The following is a 12,233-nucleotide window of genomic DNA, read 5'->3' as shown; positions in this document are numbered from 1 at the left end:
TGGCTTGAGAATGAGCCCTTATCCGGCATGCCGCACCTTGGATCAGGCAGGGCAAACAGTGTGCAGCGTTGGGCTCTTTGATGTGATAATGTGCGATTGGCGGGGGGATTAGGAGCAGCTGAGGCAGGCGTGGGGTATTGTGCGGTCCACACGCAGGCCATGGGTGCTCGACGAGGCCTGCTGTCAGCATGCGTTAGCCAGGCGTCTGATCTCCTCTCTCTCTGTCTTCAGCAGGTCCAGGGTCACATGCCTCCGCTCATGATCCCCATTTTTCCACACGACCAGCGCACTCTGGCTGCTGCCGCCGCCGCCCAGCAGGGATTCCTCTTCCCGCCGGGAATGTCCTACAAGCCAGGTATGACACGCGCCTGCACTGTTGAGTGGCTCTCACTGTTTATCCCTCCCTCTCTCTCTCTCTCTCTCTCTGTCCTACATTTACCTGTATGCCGTACTCAGCCACTTTATCCTCTTATTCAAATATTGTCCTCTTGTTAAAGGTCCTGCTTCTCTTTGCTTCTCTCTCTCTCCCTCTCTTTCTCTCTCTCTTTTATAGCTACTCCATCCTTTGGCCAGTGTACAGATCTCTGGCCAGTATACAGATCTTGAGTGAAGTGTGACCAGTTCAAGAGTGTTTGTCATGCTTGGTTAAATGTCTCGAGCTATGGCTATTAAGTGACATCACTGGTAAAATACAAATTCTAATCTCCCAGGACCGATATGGCTGAAAGCTATCTTGAAACAAAAGATAACAGACATTGTATATGAATGAAAAACATTTTGTCATTTTGTCACAGAGAATCTGTCAAGATGATAAGAGTGGATGTTATCAATGAACCAAACAATAGCTCTGGCACCAACAGCCTTGCAGCCATACCTGCTGTGGCAGGGCTGACGAAATAGAATACAAACACAACCTTTGGTCACAGCCCAGAGTTGCTGTTGAAAGGGTTTGTGTATCTTTCCCCTAAACAATTTATTTCTGCCCTTCTAAGTAGATAAAAAAGAGCAAAAATATGCTGTGTACTTTCACAACAGTAGGAAACTCTCCCTCATTTCTGCTGTAGCGCCCCCAACCCGACACACACACACACACACACACACACACACACACACACACACACACACACACAAACACACACACACACACAGGGGTGCTTTGACAGCTTGGATTGTGAGTGTCACACAGCTTTATTTTGAGTGGATCTCAGTAAGGCCAGACTCCTCATACAACCCCCACAAACACACACACACACACACACTTCCAGAGCTATGGGGGGGGGGGGGGGGGGGGGGGGGGGGCTGTCTCCTCCTCCCCCCTCCCTCACTCAGCCTACAGGTCTTAAGCCTACGGTCTTCATAGCCCCTCAATCTCCTGTTATGCCAGCTTCTTCATGTGTTTTCATTCCGCTGTTTCACAGGGCAGGACCTCTCATTGTACTGTAACAACTCGCAATATGCACACACCTCACCCATCTCCCCCACCTCGACCTCCTCCCCTCCTCCTCCTCCTCCTCCCCCTCTCCTCGCGCTGCTCTGAAAGCTAAGAACAATCAGGTCTCCCCTGTCAAAGCAATTAATGCTGTGCACCATCAAGTGTGTCACTTCAGAAACGCAGCCAGGGCTGGTGAGTGCTCAGCTTCAAGGCAGCCCGAACAATGGGTTCGGATATATGAGTCCTGGAATGTAAACTAAAATGTCAACATGAAAGTGTCTCGGCTTCTCGTCGGCTGTAATCGTCATCCATCCAAGAATCTGCTGAGGGTGCCGGCGGTAACACAATACCGCCGCTTTTTCAGTCAACCAGCGCTGGTGCGCTCCTCCACCGCTCCCCCTCGCGCTCAGCCTCCCAGAGCCATGTCCAGGCACCGCTTCCTAGCTCGGTTCTATGGGCTGTTTTTGGCTTTGTGTTTTCACTTAAAGTGACCTCTGTTAACATAAAACAGCTGACACACAGAAACACAACCTAACAACTGCCCTTATTTAATGGAATTGAAATTTACAATTCCTCTTCTGGACCAAATTTAAGTCTTCGAGTATGCAAGTATACTCACTTATCATATATAATTCAGCATGTTGCATGTCAGCAAACTTTAAATGAACAACTCTAAATAAAGGGGAAAAAAGACAAATTAATTTTAGAGGATTTGACAAGAAGTCACTGTCAACCGTCAGGTCATATCAACATCAGAGGATGCAGGAGCCGCCACCAGGTGCAGCGGAAGAAAAGAAGGAGGTCTGTAGCTGCAGCGTAGGCCTGGTGCACGTGTCCCCCTAGAGGGATGCAGGGCACAGGGCTCCCAGGGACCCAGCCTCCCCTCCGCTCCGCTCTCCTCCCCTCCCCTCACCTCCCTTCCCTGGCCTGCCTCGGCATGCCTCCCCGACTTCTTTTGTATGGCGCAGAGAAAAGAATTTTCGCCCTCACGCAAGCATTCCACATCCCCAAACATCAAATTTGGAGGGAAATTGCAACAACATGCAGATTGACTCACTGCCAGGATGCTAACCCTCCTGCCTGTCTCACGTCTGACTTATTGTTCGCGCTGCGCTCCAGAAGTGCCAGTCTCAGCAACAGTAGTTAAAAATTAAAGCCAGGGCCTTGCCCCTGGGTCCCGGCTTCACACTATCAAGCAGTTGAATCTCTGTCACGTTGTGTGTTTTTGTGTTCTGTTTCTCTTTTTTTTCCATCCTGAACATTGACTATTGGACAGAAGTAAACTAAAAATGCACAGACAAGGGTTTTCCCCCCCGCACGAGCTGAGCCAACTATTGACACGTCGGGCAGCAGACCTCTGGGAAATCGCACCGAGCGAAATCAGTGCGACAAGAGGAAAAGAGAGAGAGAGAGAGAGGGAGAAAGAGATGTCAGAGAGGAGAATTTATGTGTGAGCTCTGAGGGGAAAGCCCTAGCCCTGCTTTTGTCTGCACACAAGGTGCTTTGAGGAACACATGTCAGCACCTCATCAAAAACACTGCAACAGAGAGATGAGAAACAAGTACAAGAGAGAGGGAGAGATGAAAAAAGAGAGATAGAGAGAGAAAGAGAGACATTAAAATAGAGAAGGGAAAAAGGTTCTGTAGTCAGCAGGTGAGTAGCAGAACATTATAGGGTGTGGTAGAGCAGCTAATAAATTAACTATAAAGGCGGGGATGAGAGGGAAAGTCAGCTATTTTGGAACTACGGAGGCATGACAGCCTGAACAGGGAGCCTGAGGGGATTATTTCGCCAGTTTGATTTTTTTTTTCTAATATGTTTGACATGGAAAATGTTTTAGTACAAATAACAGGAGTCATAATGGAGACTTCAGCAGGGGTCGCCTTGTGTAAAGCTTCTGCATTATTCATAAGTTTGCAAATGAAAACAAAAAAAAGAGAAAGGAAAAATAAAGGAAGGAAGAAAGAAAGGAAAAGAAGCTTCTGGAAAACAGCTCTGTTTGTGCAGGCCAATTCGGTTATTCCCGACCCCCTCTGTACATAATCTCAAATCGGACGATCGCTGGGCATAAAGGACGGCTCTATTGCATGGTGCCCCATGTTCTCGGCACTGCTGAGTGGGCATGGGCAGGACAGGGCCCAGTGCTGATGGCCCCTCGCCCCGCCACGCTGTGCCACTACATCCGCCCCACACACTGTGCTCAATGGCCTGAGCAACATCAGTGGCCTCCAGACCCATCCGCAGGGTCATCCTTTTTTCCCGACGCAGGCAGGAGCCGCTGTGACACCCCCACTGTCTGTGTGCATAAAGACAGAGGCGCGTGCCGTAATGGGGCTCTGGAATGGATCCTCCGGCCGGACTCTTTCAGCTGTGATGAGGCCACAATGCCTTATTGACTTTCCGCCGCAGGAGATGCCAGGATGCCGATATATCTGCTTAGCCTTGGGTCTGAAGCTCTGAGGTTGTGCATGAATGCACTTTCCCAGCTTCTCTCTCTCTCTCTCTCTCTCTCTGCCTTAAAAGATCAGTTCCTTTCATTTTGTTATTACCTTGTAGTCTCTCCATGACAACCTTGTTATCTGTGGCACTGTAAAAGCCGCTTTTGACTTATTTATTTAATTGACTCACAAAAAGGATGACATGAAAATTAATTATTTGCTCTCCGCCCAAAGTTTCAGCTTATCCACTGTCTCTCAAGTCAAAGTTTGCCTTTAAACGATGTCTCCTTTGCCATGGAGAATGCGAAGAGCTCTTGCCCTTGGCACCAGGTGGTCCAACACTGAGTGCCCTCGGAGGGAGCGATCTCCTAATATTCTTCCCTCGCTCTCCTCCACCTTTCATTAGGCTGGCATGCTCTCGGCTCCTCAAGCACCAGCTGTAGTGCCCTGTGCCAGCCTTAAAGAAGAGGGGCCACCAAGAGGATCCACTTCACCAGACTGAATCTTTTTGGCATGATACCTGACTGAAATTTACCAGTGAGGGTCACAGTGATCTCAGGTTAGACTCTGCTGGGAGGCACAGTGAATTCGCACAACATTTTTGTTACTGTTTTGTGAGTACATTGGGATTGGAGAGACTGTCGGTTCTGTCAATTCTCATGAGGTTTTGGAAAACTCCTCCATCCTAGTGGTTCTCTGCCCTGAGGCTGTTGGTGGCATCTAGCATGTAAGGGAGGGAGGATGGCTCTGAGGGCAGCCCCACCCCGGACCTCAGTGGTACTCCTTTTAGAGCAGCCTCACTTCCACACACATGCACACAGCTGTCTGGCCGCACGCCTGACTCTGCCGTGGACAGTGCCCGTCCTCCTTCCCCCTGGCCACTGCAGTGTCCTCGCCTGGCATCTGACACACCCCTGGTCTCACATGACACTGCTGACCGCACGCAGCCACCGCTGACAGAGAGGAGGCAATCACTCGTCCGGTTATGAGAAGAGAGTGGTGAGAAAGTGGAAAAGAGACCTCTCTGTGGGAATGGGGTTGGGTGGTAGGGGGTGAGAATAAAGAAGTAGTCCAACGAAAGAGAGAGAGGGGAGGGGGTGGGGGAGCGTATTGGACAGTAATGACCCTCACTTCACTTCTCTCATGACACTGTTTGAAAATCACATCAATTGTGTGGCTCGCCGCTCCTCTGGCCCGTGGCACAGGATTGAATATCCAGACTGCATCACAATGTGCTGCGCTGGACAAGATTGGGAGGCACACAAGGGAGGGAGGGAGGGAGGAGAAAAAGTGGAGAAGGTATATACGTTTCCCTCCCCTCATGCCTGTGGCTTAATGCCTCCATATGTTTGTGTGGAGAAGTGACAGGCGAAAGTGGTGTCTGAATCGGGGCCAATTCTCTTCTTCAGAAGGCACGCTTCAGTCAGCCCTCCGCCGTCCTCGTCGGATCCACCACCAGCCCCCCCACACCCCTCACCCTCCCACACACACCCCCACCTCTGACCACAATGTGCTGAGCAGTGAAAGGATTTCTTTACCAAGTTGCTCACACAGCCCAGGGATGAAAACATACTTTCCCCTTCTGCTTCATTTTCTCTCCTCTCTCTCCTTTTCTTTTTCTTCCCTTTTCCTCCTCTTATTCTCTCTCTCTCTCTCTCTCTCTCTCTCTCTCTCTCTATCTCCCTCTCTTTAGAGCAAATGCTTTCCACTTGTATCTGTATCAGGTTTAACTACCGTCTCCCCTTTGTGTCTTAGATTCCACTTTCCTGATGTGTTGCGATAAGATGATAAAATGTTCAACACAGCTATTGTTTTGAAATTCTCGTAGCTCTCTGGTTAAATGTTGATGTTGTGATAAAAGAACAAATCATGTCTTTCCTGATCTCCTTCTGCGACTTTGTAAAGTGCTTTGCTTGTTGTGACCTGTTGAAGTAGCACTTTTTTGGCTTGCTCATGCCAGAAGCCACACAATGAGACAATGGCATGTAGGACAAATGAGAGTTGTGTTTACAGTGGCATGGAGAACACACCACCTCTTCTGTGAAACCCAAGCAGTAGCACCACACAAGTATGCAACGGTCACACGAGGAGAGGAGGATAAAAAACTGTTTTTAACTTGCCAATTTGCAATGAACTGATGGTTGTTTATTTTCTTGAAAGAATACAACAAGACTGCAGAAGGCAAGAACTTAAAAAAATGAAAAGAATAGAGAATAGAAAAGGCCAGAGATAGAAATAGAGACAGAGTGAGAGAGAGGGAAAAAGAGGAGATTGAGTGAGAGAGAGAGAGAGAGTGTGGGGAAGAGAGAGAGAGTAAGAGTAAAAGAGAGAGGAAGAGAAAGGAGATACGTTCCTCAGTAATCCTGCCTCTGGTGTGCCCAGCTAAATCTTTTGTTGGTGCAGATGTTTGGGCTGGGAGCCGAGGCTGGGTGAAGGCGGCTCCAGGGCCGTGTTGGCACTTGCCTGGCCGCCGTTGGGCCGCTCATTGTCTCAACCTGTGTGCATTGTTCTGCCCTCCTCCCACCCCCTACCCCCCTTCTCCTCCCCTTCTCCTCCTCGACAGGTGATAACTACCCGGTGCAGTTCATTCCATCCACAATGGCAGCTGCCGCCGCGTCAGGACTCAACCCTCTGCAGCTTCAGGTATGTGCAACAACAAAGAATGTGCAGGCACGTTGCCAACCCTTGGGCGCTACACGGCAAAAAACCAGCTGTATGCTAAATAATGAGCCGGCACGCTAAATAATGCTTGGGAGTCAGCCCTCACCAACTTAACACCTTACACGTGTAATTTAGCCATTTTAAGGGAGAACTTAACCCCATAGTTACTGCGGAGAGTGTAGTTATGAGGATAATGGTTATGGCAGGTGGGATTAGCCCTGCTGGTTTCCCAAGAGGAGAGCCCTCTGCTAAACCAATCAGGAGGGGCTGCGCAGCGACACAAAATGGAACTGGGTTGCTTGCATGGCATGTTCTGTGTAATGCTAACGGCTGTTTATGTCATGCATTGTGTGTGTGTGTGTGTGTGTGTGTTTGTGTGTGTGTGTGTGTCCAGTGTGAGTGCAGTCTTCTGTGGTGTGAAGGCAGCACAGGGCACTGAACTGTAAGGCAATGCAGAGTGTGAGGTGGTAAATGTGAAAGCAGAGCTGCTAGATAGACAGAGTGAGAGAAAGAGAGAGAGGAGTGAATTTTGGGAGAGATTCCAGCGGCCCTTAGGCACCACCAGGAGAGTGTTCTCAGGGAGCCCGTTACGGCCGTGAACCGGAGTCTAACTCCAGGCAATAAGCACTTACTGTAATATAGATCGCTATCTGCGATGCACCGTGTGTCTCATTACCATCCTAATCAGCACTATTACTTGGCCTGCTGTGAGCCTGTGAGCGCGCTCTCTTTTTGTTTCCAAATTGACAATATGTTTTCCCCCGCTCGCTTTCATCACGTTATATTTACATAACAAATGCTGGGAATGGCTTTGGGAAGCGGAGGCCTCTGTACGATTACACTAATGTCATTATTCTTGGCTGCTCACTGGTGAAATTATCAAAGCGAGCCCTCGCAGCCCCGCTGAAGAATGAAGATGGATGGGAGGCCTTTGAAAAGAGCGGCGTGATAAATATTTAAGTTTTCCTGAAACTTCCCGGGCCAAGGGGTCTCGAGGAGGAGGGGACGAGGCACTTCCTGAGAGTCCTTCCTCTGAAACAAAGAGGAAGGAGAGAGTGAGTGAGGCAGCAGGGGGAAAGAGCAAGAGAGACAGAGAGATAGAGAAAACTCTTTTCAAGTCCTACTTTGGTCTATGCAGTTGTTTTGTCAACAAAGTCAGTAAACTGTTGATAGCAATTAGGCATTAAGCTCTCTGATAGCGAGGGCTTGTGGCAAAACAAAGGCTGTGGGGTTGTGCAATGCAGACACAGGGAGAGAGAGAGAGAGAGAGAGAGAGAGAGAGAGAGAGAGAAGAAGCAGCATCATGCAACTTTTTCCCCTCTGCCTGATACATGAGCACAATTTGTCCTTCAGAGTTTATCGCTCTCAGCCTTAATGAGCCTTGGCAAGTCCTAACAATGCTGCAGCTGGGCTTGGAAAGGTCTCCTTTATCACACAGCTCTGGGAAGAACAATCAACTACCAGGAAGGTGTGGGATGCGTCTGCTCATGTTTCGGAGGCACGCGTGTGTGTGTGTGTGTGTGCATGTGTGTGCGTGTGTGTGTGTGTGTGTGTGTGTGTGTGTGTGTGCAGGTGTGTGTGTGAGTGTGAGTGTGTGTGTGTGTGTGTGTGTGTGTGTGTGTGTGTATTTGCGTGGTCTTCAAGTATTTGTATTACACTGTGTATGTGGCTTAATTTTGCGTTTGTCAGTTAAGAGCAACAGAGAGTTTAGAGAGAGAGAAAAAACACAATAGAAAAAGACAGCACCATTTCTCTGTGTGGCATTTATGTTAATTCATGACTGTCACTTAATACTGAGTGCACATGCTTGTGGCTGTGTGTGTTCAAATAGCCTATAGCCTATGTGTGGGGCCTTTAGCAGGGAATGATGGTACGACTCTATCCCCTCGCATCTATTTATAGCGGTGCGTCGGGTCACTCCGAGGCTGGGATAGCAGTATATCCGAAGGCTGAGGAGTTCCAGCCATTAATTCAGATAATGTGTTTAACCCTGGGAATGGACTAGAACGGAGCCCCAAGACCATGACTCGCCGACCTTTACGGAGCACAGTAAACAAAAAAGAGGTGCATTCCTATTAATTGAAGCCGTCCGCTGGCAGTATATTTTGCCATGCGGCTGCTATTTGCTTTGCACAGAGACCCCCTTAAAACAGCCCCTGCAAGTCAAACATGCCCTTTTCTCTGACGATCAACACATCATGTGACCGCCATGCCTTCCTCTACAAAGCACCACGAAGTGGAATGATTAAAACATAATATCACATATCACGCCGGAGATGGAGATGATTAAATTCATACTCACCATGGTGATAGTATCGTTAGCTGCTAGTCTCTATCAGACTGCACGGCCTGACAGATAAACAGCTGGGCCAACACACACACACACAGGCATTTCTATTGTGTGTGTGTGTGTTTATGTGTGTGGGTATGTGTTTGTGTGTCGGAGTCAACCGAGGACTAAAATGGCAGACAAAACACTCCTTTTAAAGGGAGAACAACAGCACATAGACGCTGTTAAAATATGTAATTTAGCGGAGAAGGGGCATGAAACCAGACCTTGTGTGACTTAGCGTGCAGCATGCTGGATGCCACATCTGTGCCCTCACACTACTTCTGTCTGATGATCCTGTGAGAGGGAGAGATGCAGGGCTCTTTCTACGCCCCATACCCAGCGCACAGCTATTGCGTGTTAGCCACTCCATCTTTACCAGTGTGATCTGCTCACTGAGTGCACATTTACAGGGTGTGCTAATGTGTCTTACTATCTGTACGGAGGATCACGGGTCACTGTTAATGAGGGGTGTTTATGTTAGTGAGAGGATGGGAGTGTGTGAAGCGTGATTGATTGGTCAGGACTGTATCAGTGTGAGACTGGTCCTCGCGCCTCAGCGGGCAACCCCCGACCCCTTACCTGACGCACCCCCGCTTATCCTCCCGTGCCAGGGGTGTATGTGTGTGTGTGTGTGTGTGGTGGGGGTGGTCCACCCCCCCAAGCGTATCGCCAGCCTGCCGCGTCTGTCTAATTAAAAGATCTCCCCGCTTGTCAGCATCCTGGCAAGTTATCATTTTCAGCCATTTACTCCGTTTAGGCTGAGGAGTATATACAGGGGAAAAACAGGGCTTGTTGGGGGATTTAATTTCCACAATGCGATGGTGGTAATGTGTGCAGCCATCCGCTCGCCACTCTGCCAGTCTTAATGTCAGCCACGCACCCCCTCACCATCTCCACTTGTCATAACAGTCATGGGGTGTGTGTGTGTGTGTGTAGGGAGGGTGGAAGGGTGGCTCACCATCCATAGCTTCTCCTCTCCCACACATCCACGCACACACACACTCACTTGCTCTCTCTCTCTCTCACACACACACACACACCCTATATGGTCTCTTCCTACCAGAAGTTAACAAAGGATTTTTTTGGTGGGCCTGATGGCTGGAAATGAGAGCGAGACGTTTGGCGAGTCGCTGGCGGAGAGTGTAATTTGCTTGTCAATACAGGAGTGGGGTTGGGGGCTGTGGGGGAGGGGGGGGGGGGGGGGGGGGGCATGGCGGACCCCCTCTATGACGGCCCCCACCGCTGTCAGCAGGCACTCCGGCTCGCATGGTAATTTCACTCAATGCTTCCCTGACAGATTGCTCCCCGTCTGCAACTCACTGGAGAGCGGCCGCCTAAACTATTGCGCCGGCCGGCTGCCTTTCTTCATTAGGCCTCGTTCACAGGGCCGGGACGAGCGGCGGAAGAGCTCGGAACAATGGCCATGTCCCGAACTGTCCCCTGTACTTATTAGAACTGACACCTTTCACCTCGCCTAGGAAATTGTGCCCGGGCCTGGAAGCGGGCAGGCGAGGCGGGCAATGGGTCTGGCTAAAAAAGAATTATACTAATTCCACAAAAGAATTCTATTCATTGCCCCCCGCCCCTGTTTGGATTGGCACTTAATTTGTTGGTGCACAAGATCACATTGCATCAATTGCTGAGTGGAAAACCATTTCCTCATAGGGAGACTCCACTTGATATATTGTTTGCCTCTTTTTTTTCTGTCCGGGGATGCAAACAAATCAGAAGTGAGCATTGAGAGAGGTCTGTTTTTTATCATTGGAAGCAGACTTTTGGGTTTAAGCTGTTTTAGAGTAAGCATCATTGGATAAAGCTGAACATCTGTGTCCTCCTGCGCGTAGGGGAGAGGAGAGGCGAAGAGGACTCAATATCACTCACTGGCTGCATGCGCTAGCCACGGCCCACCCCCATCCAACTCTCCAGCTCTCCATTTCGCCTTACTTGCTCTTCTCTGCTAGAGAATTCCTTCCTTTTTCATACTTCCTCTCTCACTCTTGAAATCTTGTTTTTTGAACTTTCTCTATCTTCCTTTCATATGTCGGTAGCCTCTTCTCCTTTATTCCAAGCTCTACATCACTAGTTGCTGAGCTTTGAACGGACTCTCTCTCTCTCTCCATCTCTCTCTCTCCTCTGAAGCGACTGTTCGTCCCCTTCAGGCCTTAATGGCGTGGGGGAGCTGGGCAGCTGGATGGATGGGCGCTGTGAACAGAGGGACAGGTGGACAGATGGACAGATGTGCTGATAAACGAAGGCAGGGACTCGGAATGGGGTCCCCGGCCGTTTGAGTCCAGCAGAACGCTCTGTCGGCCGAGTCGGCAGCCGCTCGTCAATGAGCTCCCGGGGCCTTAGCGAGAGCCTGGGCAGTACTGAGGCTATTCAGCAGGGTCCTTAACAAGGCAGCCTGGCACCCGGCTGCAGATGTTCGGCTGGACTCCACAGAGCTCATAGCACACAGAGGCTAACCTGAGAAAGGCTGGGCATGGCACAGAAAGTGTGAAAAAGACAAAGTGAGAGAATATGAAAGAGGGAAAGAGGGAGGGAGTGAGGGAGGGATAGGGGTGGGGGAGGGCAGAAAGGCAGAGGGAGTAGGGAGAGAGAGAGAGGGAGAGAGGGAGCAGGTTGGGCAGCAGCAGATGAAACAGATGTTGGGCCATACTGGAAAGCGTCGGCGCAGTGCACCAGGATGCCGCCTCCCCTCCCGACATCTGGCCTGGCCTGGGTCAGCCTGCGCCGCGCTGTGCCGCACGCCCAGGGCAATGAGCCCGGACAAGCCGCGTGGCAAACAGGGGTTGGCGCTGCATGGCGCTGCCAGCCAAACGCCCGCGGGGCATAGAGGCAACGGCAACGTGGCCCAGCTCATGCCAGCTATCCAGCTCCGCTAATGCAGAGGTGACTGTCAGGGCGAGTGTGTGTGTGTGTGTGTGTGTGTGTGTGTGTGTGTGTGTGTGTGTGTGTGTGTGTGTGTGTGTGTGTGTGTGTGACCCACATTATACTCTACAATGCAACAGAGCAGGCATATGTGGGGTGAAAAAAAAGCACTACATATGTTTCACACATATGCTTCCTACACCTTACTTGTTTGGAGAGACATATTTTTTCTTTCCATTGGGCTTGAGTGAGATGGTCCTGGGGTAACAGTTGTGCAGAGCATCCACTGAAGACAGAGGGGGGTAATGCAGCATTATGGCTGCGAGCACAACGGCTGTCTAAATCTGCCACACTGTCCACAGCATCTGTCACACAGCAATCTGCCCAGCCCTGGAAGAGAACTAACAAGACTTAGATTTTTATTCTGCAAATTGCACTGTGTTTCCATATAACCCCAGATCCAATATTTCTGGCTGTAGCCATTTAAAAAAAAATATAT

General features: G+C 49.9%; 1 protein-coding gene across 7 annotated transcripts in view; it reads left to right on the top strand.

Annotated features, from left to right (window-relative positions):
* The window catches only part of sox6 (SRY-box transcription factor 6), a 169,147-nt gene that overhangs the window by 121,043 nt on the left and 35,871 nt on the right, over nt 1-12,233 (top strand). For 6 of the 7 annotated variants that reach the window (XM_042061754.1, XM_042061756.1, XM_042061752.1 and 3 more), the window contains 2 exons: nt 232-355; nt 6,434-6,513. In XM_042061754.1, coding sequence (XP_041917688.1) covers nt 232-355; nt 6,434-6,513 — 204 coding nt within the window. The remainder of the gene's footprint in view (nt 1-231; nt 356-6,433; nt 6,514-12,233) is intronic. The other variant, XM_042061755.1, reaches the window with a different exon arrangement.

This window comes from Alosa sapidissima, chromosome 14 (genome assembly GCF_018492685.1).
Source record: "Alosa sapidissima isolate fAloSap1 chromosome 14, fAloSap1.pri, whole genome shotgun sequence".
Lineage (NCBI taxonomy): Eukaryota > Metazoa > Chordata > Actinopteri > Clupeiformes > Clupeidae > Alosa > Alosa sapidissima.
The sequence above is the reverse complement of the archived record's forward strand: the minus strand, read 5'-3'. Positions and strand labels throughout refer to the sequence as shown.